Below are 13,497 nucleotides of genomic sequence, written 5' to 3' on the forward strand. Positions count from 1 at the left end.
GAAAGAAGGTATCAGTACAAGTTCTTATGCTGTGGTTTGACACAACCTCTCCCAGAGTTAAGCACTTAGTAACTACATCAGAAAGGCAGTTTTTCTTATCCAGAGGAAATCAATAAAATGGCCAGGATAAATGTTTTCCAGCTGCAACTCTACTTTATTCTGGTTTTCATATTGTTACTGGTGAGACACTCTAAGCACAGGGTATCTCTTATGAAGAAGGTGAAACAATACAGCGATAGTTTATTAGCAAAGGGTTGAGATCTGCTTCACCTTATGAAGGTGTCAGGTATATATTTAGTCTTCTTTGGCCCTGGAAAATGCACTTCTCTCCACATACATTGTCTTAACCAGTGAAATTATGATTTCCTGCCTCTTAATTTAAAGCTGTAATTTTCTTCTAGTAGGTGTTTTGTCTGCAAGTTACACGTGAATCTAGCTCTCTGCTCTTATTAATACTGAACACCTACTGTGTTTACCAAATAGATGACCACTTTCCTGCTAATAGTTTGAATAAATGAATATGACTAGTGATCATTAGACTGGACAGGTGACCTTGCTAATACAGATCTGTCATCTTTATTTTATGAAGATGCAGAGTGTCTTCAGAGGCGAGCACAGTTGGGAAGCTGTGTGCCACCGCCATCTCCTCAGCACATCTGCTTCTTTCATCTTTAGATTGGTATTTGTGGCTCCTCTTGCTTAGAGGACATAAGTGCTTCAGAAGCAACCCAGTGAGGGGATCAGGAAGATAGCAGAGGGCACTAACAATCTTAACAGAGCTCATAGATGGTTTTCATATTATGAGGACCCGTGGGTCTGTGTCGAGCTCATGCAAGTGAAGGAAAAAACCCAAACATATTAACAGTTTTCTTAAAACAATCCAACAGTTTAAACAAATGTGAAATCAGGTAGAACATCTATCTCTACACCTATGTGCTAGATTTATTTTTAAAAACTGTATTATGTCTCCTTTTAATATACACTGCTATCTACGTTTTACAGTTATTTTTGCAGTATATTCCACCTGAAAAATTAGGTGCAGTACCACTTCTGGCATATTGTATATGCCAGCTACCCTGAGTTTATTAGAGAATGTAAGGGAATGTCTAAAATACACGCTAACAATTCACCTCTTGGGAAACAGCAATAATTTTTGTAGCATCATTTGCGAAATGCATTTGATTGATGTATCAAATTTCCTTAGGTCTAGAATCAGCCTAACTCCTCCAGCCCCTGGCAGATTATGAAATACGCGGAGCACAAGCCATCTTGAATGACCTCATGTGATATGGGCTAAACGATGCCGTAGAACAGCTGTTCCAGGAGCTCCTCCAATGGAGCTTGCTTTCTATAACAGAACAGCTTTGTGAAACAGTCTTTGGGACACAACTACCTGAACCAAACCCTTCTCAGTAGAAAGTACTCCAGTTTGCCTTGCAAATCAAATAGACCCTTCAGATTGCAATCCAAAGGTTCTCGGCAGATGCCATCACAGAGATGGGGCACTCCAAAAGCAGCCTTTTCTTTCACTCCTTCCCATTTCTAGGTTATTGTAACACAGGTCATCTATCTGCTCTTTCTTTCTGGGATATAAGGGAAATTGGAAACATCCACCTTTACTTTAGCGGTGGTGCTGAACATGAGGGCTTCTCAAGTTGATTCATAGACTGATGGATGGATATTTGTTCTTCAGAGAGATTCATAGATTTATTGTAAATTTAAAGAGGATATGCCACCCATTGCTGGGGATTTTTAAGCATTAATTTTGGTTCAACGGATTGTATACAGAAATACGAGCACAGAATTTGGGACTCATCTAAAAAAAGCTTGGTGGGTTTTATTATTTTAAATGGGTATTTTGAGACGTGTAAGAATTTTTCTTTAGGATACACCAGTATTTTCCAAGTCCTTTAGCTTATCAATGACAAGCCTAGAAAGGTGTGATTTTCAAAAAGGCTTGGACTTTCAGTAAGAACTGTATACTTATATTACCTGTATATTATCTGTCCTCTGAGAATTCCATACAAAATTAACTTGCTTTCAACAAAAAGTATGGGCAATGAGATTCCAGTGAGGTACTTGAGTTTCCCAGGATGTACTGTTTTCTAACAGAAAACTGAATTTGGGCTAAGAAACAGTAAAATACATTACCTGTCTCCTCTCTCCCCTTCCCCACCAACTGCTGCCTCCATAGTCCTACACTTGCTGTTGGAATTCTTCTGTCTTGTGATTTTAGCTGTTTTGTCCACCTAGATTATAGTTATTTATGGAAATTTTCTGAACTGCTATAATCTACAGCACAATCGACAGAAACTTTTATGAGAACTGTGCAGGCATCCCGGTGTCCAGTGGATAATTCTGCATTTCATTTCTAAGGATAGGAACACTAAGAAACATTCAGGCTTCCTGCTAAGGTGCCTTAAAAGTAGATGGTGGTTTACTACAAAATCTGCAGTGTAGTGAGCAAGCGATTGAGACAAGTAAATTCAGAACTGACAGATTTAATTTTCCCATATGGTCAATAGATAAAGGCAAGTGCCATATTCAGACCACGTAGTTTTAGAACGCCTAACTTTGATTGCACTCTGTTTCCCTGGAAAATCAACAGTCCGAATTCCACTGAAGCTGCTTATGTGATGAGTGGAACAAAATGAAATGCCAGGACCCCTATCATAATCAATAGGAAGTAAGCTATCTAAAAAAGTCTGATTTATTGACCAGCTTCTAAACCTCACCAAGAACAAACTATTATCACTCTCCACTCCTCAGCATATACATAAGGAACTGCTCATTAATTACTACAACTCTTTCTTGTAAATCACCTGTGCTCTACCTGGGATTGCTGCATAGTGTTTACTATGTTTATTCTCAAATTATCTCGAAATATTTTTCTAATGAAATTCTATTATCAGTTTTCCCATTTTCTGAGGATATTTTCTTAATGACTAAGATTTTACATAGAACGTATACATATTTATTCATGTACATATGCATCGTGCATGGAATAACATGGGATCCTAAGAAAAACTTGACCTGTGTAAGTTTTAATTCCATGTAGTATGCAGAGCAGCTAATACAGGTATTTCTGTAGAGTTTTTGCAGTTCTTAACCACAGCCTACTATATATGGAAGGAAAGCAGTCAGAAAGCAATGTCAGCCTCTGTAGATTGATTAGGACTACTAATTGCATCTGTAACTTTGTTGGAATAATTAAACCACTGTGTATCATTATGATAGTAAAAGAAAAGTGAGTATCAAGCCTGCTGGCTTGCCAGAAGCAATTTTCTTGAGCTTTGCTTATTTTGTTTTCCTTTTATCATTTTTGATAGCGTAGATTCAAAGTTTTTCATGTCAGCTGAAATCGCAGCAGAAGTCGCACCATACCCTAAGCACCAAGAAGCTCAGTCACCATTATCTCCTGAAGAAACTACTAGACACCCTGTGCTTGCCCATCAGGACAGCAACAGCTGTTGCACATCAGCCTCATCTAACACAGCTTCTCTTCCAGGGTCTGAAACAGCAGAGTTCCCTGACAAAGGACACCGCTTCCCTGGTGCATCAAACTCACGTACCTTTTAAAATTGACCATTTATGTTCTACCAATTTTGCTGGCAAATTTAATCAATTGAGGAAATGCTACAGGTTCAGATATCTGAGAAAATGTTTATAGCCACCCAGCTGGCCACCATCTTGCCCAAATGGAAAGAATACTTCCAAAGTCTTTCTATGAGATTTAAGATCTGACCTTACAGAATGCTGAAACAAAAGTCACACAACTTTCATACCTGGTTCCTAAGAGGAATCCAACTGAGGAGTGCTGAAAGCTTTTCTTATATTTTTATTGGTTAGAAAGGTGAATCTACCCAACCAAAAACGTGTTCCCTGGAAATGGGAACAAAATACTTTTTAGATAGCTCATTAATTTTTGCACGATTCTTTCATTTCACCCCAGTGCATTATGATGTCTGTCATCAGCATATGGACTCGTAAATGGACACTTATTACATATTTTGAAAATACTGATTTTATAGAGTCCAATATCCCAAAAAAAAGAGAAAGGTGAATTCAAGTTAATCATATTGCTACTATATTAATTTGGTTACTACCAGTGACCTCTATGTCTAAATGGCATTTATGCCATGGAATGATAAACAAAATCTATGAATTTTAGAAGGACTTTATCTGTGTAAACCTCTCACTCTCTATTTTTTCAATAAAATCAACTAAAGTACACGCATTCAAATCTCAAAGAACCAAAGTATATTGTAATAGTTCATTCTGAACAGTTTCTTGGGGTAGGGGAGAGTATGGGCCAAAATTTCCAAAGGGAAGAAGCCCATTTTTACTCACAAATATTATCTTCAAACTTGTGACAGGATTTATGTGGGCAACCATTGACATTATATCAGCAGATCCAGCAAATACACTTGCAAATGATCAGTACAGGCACCCAGCTGTAGTTGATGCTTTGTTTGTACCTTCATGAATATTCTCCTGGTAACTGCCTGTATTAATCCATTACTAGGATTATATTTTGTGCAAGCACTTTTAGCACAAACACACCTCCACCCTCCTTGTTTGAAATGTGAGTGCTGGTGTATTAAAAATATTTGGAAGACAGACTTATTAAAATAAATGTTAAGAGAACACAGTGGGGTATATTTTCAGTGTGGAGCAGAGAGATTTAACTGCATGACTTCCATTAGTTTTAATGAGAATCACACAGCTAAATCCTCACACACCACACTAGAAGATTAACCCAGAAAACACACATTGTTTACTTTTTACTAATACTCTGATTATTACCACGTTCTTCCTCCTCCTCCTCTTCTTCCTCCTCCTCTTCTTCCTCCTCCTCCTCTTCATCCTCCACATCTTCACCTTCCTCTTCATCCTCCTCTTCTTCTTCTTCAATCTCCTCTTCTTCTTCTCGATCTATCTCCTCATCATCCTCCTCCTCATCACCTTGCTCCTCATTATCATCAGAATATTCCTCCTCTTCTTCATCCTCTTCCTCTTCTTCCTCTTCCTTCTCATCCATCTCCTCTGTTCCATCGGTTTCATAGCACTCATCTACCGAAGAGTTGTCTGCTTTAACCACAAAGGGTTTTCTTTTGGGGGCTGGTTCTTGGGGTTGCTTGTCTTGCGTTTTTCGCTTTTTTGCCAAAGGACAGCCGTAAACACTGTGCAAAAATAAAAGATGCAAATTGTTACACTATCTTGCAGATTTCTGTAGGTTAGATTGTATAACTCATGTCATTTAGTCATATACTCTGAATTTACACCATGCTTAGTCGCTGTTCTCAAAATGCATGTCTTCAAATTAAAATGCAACTTAGGTAATAATGACCAAGGAGGAAGACACTTACAAAACCTGAGAAATCGCAAAAGTGTCACATGTACATGCCAGTGTAACAGTTACAGAACTGATACAAATGTGTGTTTTTCCTTCTCATTCTTCTCTCTCTTATGCATGTTACGCTCTTTTCTAAGGCAGATGAATATAGTTAAAAAAACAGCAGTGTGATCCTATCTGTTACCTATTAGTACAACAATCAGGAATAAAGCAATGCTTCATAATTTTGTAACGTTCAGTAAGGTTTTGACTGTGTAAAATTAAGTTATGTTTCAATGCTATTTAAATAATGAAAATACAACCACGTTCTTAATGCTTGTTTGTTGTTACTATCATTAGTGACGAATTGCTCTTGAATTCTCCACTACAGTGCTCCATTATAAGCTCCAAGTCTGGGTTAATGGGAAAGCAAGCTCCTCAACACAACCAAACCAGTTTTCATGGCCAGTGTTGGAAGCGTTCTCACACTGAAAAAATAAAAATAAATAAAACCAACCAACCAACCAACCAACCCAAAGCCAAACCAAACCAAACCAAACAACACCAACCAAGCAATAAACAAAATCATTTCTCACTGAAGGAAGTACAACTTTTCAAAGCTGAGTACCACTTCCTCCCTGATCATTTGATCTTCTACCAGAGTGGTTACACGTTTCTCAAAGGTCATATAATCTGTGCTTGTTGAATGTGATCACCCTCGTGTAACCCATATAACCTCCTACCCAGAGTGACTGCACACACAAACTACTTTTTGTTTAAAGAACTTCCTCTTTGAACTTTATCATTCTGTGATGCTACTCAAGCTACATTGCATTTTAGTCTTCTTCCTGTGACTAGCTAGTTTTGGGACATTTAAACTGTTCTTTCCAGACCTTACCACACATCTACCTATAACTTCCTCTTCTGTGTTATATTTTTGTTCCTTTTATCTCTATTACAATACACTGAGGATCTTTATCCTTTTCTTCCACACTAATAATGCCTCATTTTCTACTGACAGACCACTGGAAAACAGGGGGTTTCACCTCATGTAGTACTACAGATGTGCCCTTTGTGGTGTCTGCATGGTCCTGATCTTGGCCTGATTTAATTTCATCCCAGCAGATATGCATTCCAATTACTTAAACTGCTACTTAGGTAACAAGCATTTTATTTAAGTGCCTGACCGTTTTATTTAAGTGTCTAATTTAGGCATGGTCTTACCTAAATTTTAAAGCACTTGTTCACAGTAGGGCTGGCTCAGGCTGCCTGGCACACACATAACTGAAGAATGTGTACAGTCACAAATGATGGTATTCATCATTGAAAACCTCCTAAGGGAAACCTCTGCATAACACGGGTACCTCTCTGTGTAGGGACTATACATGTCTTTAAAAGCTAATCCAGCATATCTACATTAAACACATCCCTCCATTAACACTATCAAGAAATACTGAGTAAACTTCAAGTACCTCCACCTAGTCAGATTACAATCCTCTTCATTTCGGAGTAGGTATGGGGCTAATGGGACAAAGTTTCCAGGCACTGGAAAGTCCAGGTCAAACAGTGGAGGCTAGAGGGGGAATACACCCATATCCTCCAGATGCCAGGACCAGGTTCCATCCAGCAGGTAGCATGACATGTCCTAGGGAAGAGCATCTCCTTCTAGAAGATGAGCCCCAGTGCACCTGGCTGCAAGAAACTCGGTCTGATACACAGCAGGCAAAAACCCAAATGTTCACTAATTTGGAGGACCCTAAAGCTGGGAAAAGAGAAGGCTAACCTTCTGGCATTTTTGGAGTATATTTGAGATGCTTCAGTGTAAAACCAATAAATACATTGGAAATCTTTGCTCCTAGGTCACCACTCTTGCTCACTGCCAAATGTCTGTCCTGCCTCTCACCCTGTGAGTCCTTCTTTTGGCCAGGACCCAGCTGCTCAGAACCAAGAGGAAAGGCAGGACTCATTTTCATGGAAAATATCCCACGTCATCACAGTCAGGCACAAGGAGAAAGTCAATCTCCATCAGTGTGGAAAGTGCCCGAAACCTGGGGCAAAAGAGGAGCACTGTCTGTTGTAGTTCTTATCACCGCAGGTTTATCTGGGTCCTTCCCCTGGTGTTATGGGGGTTCATGAGTTGTCTATTTAAACTCTCCATATGGAGCTCTGAGAAAACACAAATAAATTTTTCCTCAGAGCTGGAATTTCAGACTGTATGTTGTGCCCAGGGAAATGACTGGATAATTAGGGAGGAACCTGTTTCATTTAGGTGTCTGACAGAGGCTGCAGCCTGGAAAACACGAGTGGGCCACAGCCTGGAGCTCAGGCAGATTTTAGAAATGTGAGTATCAGTTCAACGGGATTTAAGCAGACAGGATAACATTTATGGAGTGCATGTGTCTTGCTTTCTTGATTTCTGATCCTTCTTTTTGTGATGCATATTGCCCTCACTACAGCTTCTTCAATGCCATTATCATTAAATGATATTTTCTCAAAACTCTGATCTTTATTTTGTCACATTGAAGACAGAACATTAACCCCATGCTGCTACAATCTTTGTTCAGTTAAAAACACTAAATACTTGCAAAAGTTTTCATCCAGTAATGCCCCCAAACAGTCCTCTTTGGAATTCACAGCAGTCTAGGGACTGGGGAAGAACACAGTAAGATAACAAATACATCTATTTTGTTTTGAAGTGCTGTTTAATTTTTTTATTTGGCATTTAAATGTAATTGTATGACGTTTTAGATACAAGTTATTGGTCAAGGGTAGAAATAAATTGTCGTCATTGCCATTTCTGGTCATATTTCATCTTTTTTTTTTTCATGGCTTTATGCTTTTCTACACAACATTTTATAAAGTTTGTGAGAATTTTAGCCGTTACTTGGGATTCAGGCCACCCTGGAAAGTGCACTACTAGCAATGGAAATCAATGCCAGTTAGCTGCCTCATCAGCTTTGATGCTTTTATAAATCTCATTAAGTAACTATTTGCAACTCAGCTATTCAAGTTGTGAACTTGACCTTAGTTTTTCATTTTATTTATCTATTCTCACTGACTTTGCTCATAGAATAAAATTGAGGACGCAGCAGCAACTAACAGAAAGAAACACTTGTATATTTTAAGGGTTGGGTCCAGCACTATGGACTTGGGAAGATATCACTTTTCCAAAGATACCAGTTATGTTAGTTAACTCTGACTCAGCTTTTGCGAATTTTTCCTGATTAGCTTGTAGCAAAGTGCTGCCCATTTCCTCTACAACCCTGAATTTGGTTTTGCCTGTGCTTGGATTTGTGGTTTATAAACCTACCATTGCATGAGTTTCTCTTATAAAACCTTTAAAATACTGTCTTGCACTGGCTCCCTTCTGCTCTTTGAGTATGTACCTCATAGAGCTTACAGACGCCTCACGTGCTACAGACTTCATAGTCCAAGAAAGTTAAAAAAAATATCCACGTCTCTCAGAAACCCGGGAAAGAGGTCAGCAGACCTGGTGCCTCCTGCTTAGCTGCCCTATTTTCTTCTTTTTCTTTCTTAACCTGTTCTTCTCCCATCCTCCGTTTCATTAATTTTTCAGATTCTGCCTCCAGGACACTTCCCTGTGATTCTGGCACGTTCCCTGCGGTGTCTCCGGTGAGCGCATCGAGGGGAAGGCGGCACTGGCTTCCCAGCAGCCTCTGCCCCCAACCTCCCCTTCTGACCACACATGGAGACGAGAGTCTCTCCACTGACCTCTTGCTCCTCGTATATTAGTGAAATCTACTATTGTTTGTCCTTACAGCTTCTGCAATTTTCTCTCCATTTCCAGTTCTGGCTTTTGTGATCTTCCCCTTATTTGCTTATTTTTTAGACTTGTTTATCCCTGCTCCAAGCAATGACCCCATTGATTTATCTGTCTTGTATGCCTTTATCCGTCCTTTTATTGCTCACTGTATTTCCCTGGTCAGCTGGGTTTGTCTTATTTTCTCCTCACGCTTCAGCTTTCTTGGCTTTCAGCAGAATATATATGTGGGCTTCCTGAAACACACTTTTAAATATTCCACGCTGCTTTGCTGTGTGTCTCAGTCATCTCCGGTTTTTGGAACCTGTCATGAATAATTCTTGTGGAAAGAACGCTGTTGAATTTTATAGCAATAAGCTCCAAGAGGACATATAGACATTAATAATTGAAGAAAAGTAAGAAATAATATATGAATTTCTACTCCTTATTTAGAAGATGATTTATAGTATCATTTAACTCTCACGCAATTTTTATTCAATAAAAACATATGACACTACTCATTGATACATTCAGTAGGACCTTTCTTCAGGAAATACGTATTTCTTTCCCAGAGCTAAATTTACTGATTTTTATATACTTTATTACTATTTTAGCATCATTTTCAGCATAATTAGTATGGGTATTATTTCTAAGTTATAACAATTAAACATATCTCTTTAAACATATATAGTATAGGACCAGAGAGTTCAAAGGGATTTTCTAAATCAGATTATTGATTAATATTCTGCTCACCATTATATGCCAACTCACACATCAAAGGTGGGACATGACACCTATGTCTGGAGAACTTTCCTCTTAGAGTGTTTTATTGCCTCACCTGAATTAGAGAGGGAGCTCATGTGACTAATAATGGTTCAGTCAACTTTAAATACTATCAGCCCTTTTTTGTTCATTTGTATCTCTTTCCTATTGAATGTATTATTTCAGAAGCCTCACGCTATAAGATCTATGTCAAGAAAAATAAGATGATGGCAATTTATGCCTTAAATCTAAATATCTTTTCTTGGAGGATAGCTTGGGTTTGTTTTCCTTTTTTTTTTTTTTTCCTCATTAGTACTTTGAAAAATCTTACGAAGTGTTTTTCTAACCTAAAAGTGTCCCCAGCAACAGTGCTCTCATTCTTTCTTTTTTTCATGTGAGAATTTAATTTAACATAAACCAAAACATTTGGCACGTAATAGAATCTAAAAATTTACTGCATAGATGCCAAGTGAGGTTATCAAAAAGCACTTAAGAATCTGAAGTGGCACTGAGATGGTATTTTATCATATACAGTCAAGGATAATAAATTGGGAAGACTCTACTTGGAAGGAAACTTCTGCTTAAGGCTTCAGGCAGAAAGTTCCCAAGGCATTTACACTTGTCCCACTGGATACCGTATTATTTTTGGTTTGGACTAGATAACTTCCAAGTCCGTATCTCCACATGAAGACTTTTAGGATACTGCCAAACAGGCATTTTGCAGATAAGTCCTCCCTCAAATCCAATCTTCAAAGAATGAGCAAACCTAATTAATTTGCATAACACTGCATCCTATTAAATCACTCTCAAAGCAGTGACTACTTTCAGCATTAAAGCGTTGATACTACCAGTTGGTAGTGTTTGAGCAGAAAATATATATTTGGATGCCACCAAACCTTACAGGTTGAACTCCCTGCACTCCAGAAGGATGATGTTCCCAGCAGACTATGCATTACTAGGAGAAAAGTTGGTAGCACTCCTGTCGAAGCTGGACCATCGAATTGACAGGAATGAAAGAATCATAATAAATTCAGGAAAAGAGACTGAACACAGTCCAGTGATTTGCCTACTCAATTACAAGAAAAAACTCCTTTAGCTGAGGATGATGTTCTATTCTTATTTAAATCGCTGCTTAAAGTATGCCAAGTTACTAAAGGATCCAGCAGCAAACCTAGTGGACAGTAATAACTGTGTGGTAGTAGAGTCAAATCATTTGTGGGAAATTATTTTTGCTCTCTAAGCCACCTCGTCAGGAATCTTTTCTACCCCATAAAAGTCCTATGTAATGTCTGCATACTGTCCTGGAATATGGGAGATACTGAGCTGCGCCTTTCGTTAAAGAACTTTGCTGAGTATCCTAATCAGTACACTACAGAAGAGAAAATGGGAAGAGCGACAAGCTAAAGTTCAAGAAGGACATGGAGGTTTTTGAGCTTTCATTTCACAGAGATGGCTAAGTGCAGCCTACAAGAAAGAGCTAGCATACACGGGTTTTGGTGGTTCCAACAAGCTGGATTAAAATTGTCTGTGCTAGCATCCTGCCTGCTATGAATCCCCACCTAGCAGACTCATTTATCCAAATCTTTCCAGAAACCTGCTGGCAAGTGAGCCAGAGCCTTGAATACTGTTCCAGAACTAGGCATGTTTCCTACAACCATCGTACTGCCAAGCACCACAGTATCTAAGGCCACTTACAGAATCACTGCCCTCACTCCTGTCTTCTCAGCTGCAAACAGGCACCAATTCAGAGTCAGTGCTCTGGAAAATCTGCGTTGCCATCCACGTTTTACATGCTCAAATATTTTCATAAGTGTGGCCTAAGTTACTATGTTATCTATTTAAACTATAATTAAAACTAACAAATATCTTCAAAAATACAATAAAGTCATCTCTGCAGTTCTATCGTATTTCAGACTTCCCACTAACTTCTCCTTCTAGTTCAATAAATCAGATTATTATAAGCAGGAAATGCTTTTATAAGTGCAGTGTCAAAACACATCATCTTTACTTCACTTATTTGTACCAAATAGAAGTTCGTTGACTTTTCAGATTGGGTACAATAGTATCTCAGTTCAGTGAAAACTATTAATTTACCTGAACAGGTACAAGTTTGCCTCTTAGGAATGAATGCAATGTAGAGCATTCTACCCCTTTTTCCCTTCTGGTGTTTCAAATATTTGTGTAGTGCGTTATGGAACACTAAAAAAAATGACAGAAGTGACCAGAAGCATGCTGGATCTTAAAAGGTAAAGGCAGAAGCTGTGATGATTTCTTCATGGAGCTTTAAAAGCCAACTCAGTTCATTTGCACTTCAGAGCTGTTTTAAACACACAAATAGCTACAAACATAGCACTGATGTACTCAGGTGTATTGCGTTGTTTAACCAAGTAAGCCCTATAGAAAAATTAGTATATTTTTTTAAAAAGCATTGGAAAAGGAGTTAGGAGTAAAAAACTCATTGAGAACAGAATGATGTGCTGGAAGTAAATAATGGAGCTCAAAACTTACATATTTTCTTTTTAGAAATTCAAATATTAAAATACGTATTTTTAAACAAAATGAAGTGGACTAGCTTTGATGAAGTGAATACAGTAACTTAAGTCAAAATGAAGATCTTTTATTTAATTAGATCCTATACATCTCCCATGTCAAACACCTCCTCACCCGCATTCACTGAGACTCCAGACTGGCAGATCTGAGCCCTGTGATGAACAGTGGCAAATTCACTGGCTCATCTGCCCTCTGGCTGGCAAAACCATTTCACCCATTGCCAAACTCTGCTCTTAGGACATGACAAGTGGAAGGAAACTTTAAGTTTTGCAAGAATTAACCCATTTAAGCAGTAAGTTTATTTAACTGGTTGAATTCAATAGCTCTTCAGTGGAGAAAAATGAGGCACAGTAATGTACTGCTAGGTGTTGTACAAATACACAGGAAAAATCTCAGCCCTGGAGAGCTCATTTAAAACAAGATGTAAAAAAACAAATGTAGCAAATCATGAGACTAAAAACTTATGTGGCAGCACAGGTTAGCAAAGTGCAAGCCCTGCAGTTGTAGCTCATCCAAAAGTATTTATATAAATAAATCAATATAATATTTGATTGCCCCATGACTTATGATGTCACGTACGGGGTTCATCTCTCACCTACCCCTAGGCTTCTAAAAACTAAGTCTATACATGTCAAGTTAAGCTCCCTTCATAAGTCAATGCAGAGAAACTGGGACCTCCTGGGAGGCAATTTATCTCACCTTTCTTAGACACTCTGCCTATCTCTCCACTGACAATAAAGGGAGTTAATGGTGATCAACTTATATTTCTATCACTTAAGGAATCCAAGAAAAATGAGAGAAATCCAACTCTTTTTCTCTTTTTTTAATATACTGTATGCCCATTCCCAACAAAGCCAGTACCTAGCAGATTTCAAACCCAGGTACCACAACACTTTTACAAAGAGAAAACCAAACCCCTGCTTCTTTCCTTTCCACAGATGCTGTATCACTTAACACAAATAATTCTCCTCCCTATATTTTAGCTGTCTTTTCAAGACCACCTGCATGGGCCAATGTCAGACAAATGCTGTAGTTGCACTCTACTCTTAGAATGGCAAATACCCAACCTAACTGTGCGTTCAAGAGCCGG

General features: G+C 38.5%; 1 protein-coding gene across 20 annotated transcripts in view; it reads right to left on the reverse strand.

Annotated features, from left to right (window-relative positions):
- MYT1L (myelin transcription factor 1 like) overlaps positions 1-13,497 on the reverse strand; it is a 312,069-nt gene that overhangs the window by 101,933 nt on the left and 196,639 nt on the right. For 15 of the 20 annotated variants that reach the window (XM_071807030.1, XM_071807031.1, XM_071807032.1 and 12 more), the window contains exon 6: positions 4,807-5,183. In XM_071807030.1, the coding sequence (XP_071663131.1) occupies positions 4,807-5,183 (377 nt within the window). Of the gene's footprint in view, positions 1-3,785; positions 3,873-4,806; positions 5,184-13,497 lie in introns of those variants that run through there. The other 5 variants (XM_071807033.1, XM_071807037.1, XM_065834010.2 and 2 more) reach the window with 2 other exon arrangements.

The sequence above is a fragment of the Patagioenas fasciata genome, chromosome 3 (assembly GCF_037038585.1).
Source record: "Patagioenas fasciata isolate bPatFas1 chromosome 3, bPatFas1.hap1, whole genome shotgun sequence".
NCBI lineage: Eukaryota > Metazoa > Chordata > Aves > Columbiformes > Columbidae > Patagioenas > Patagioenas fasciata.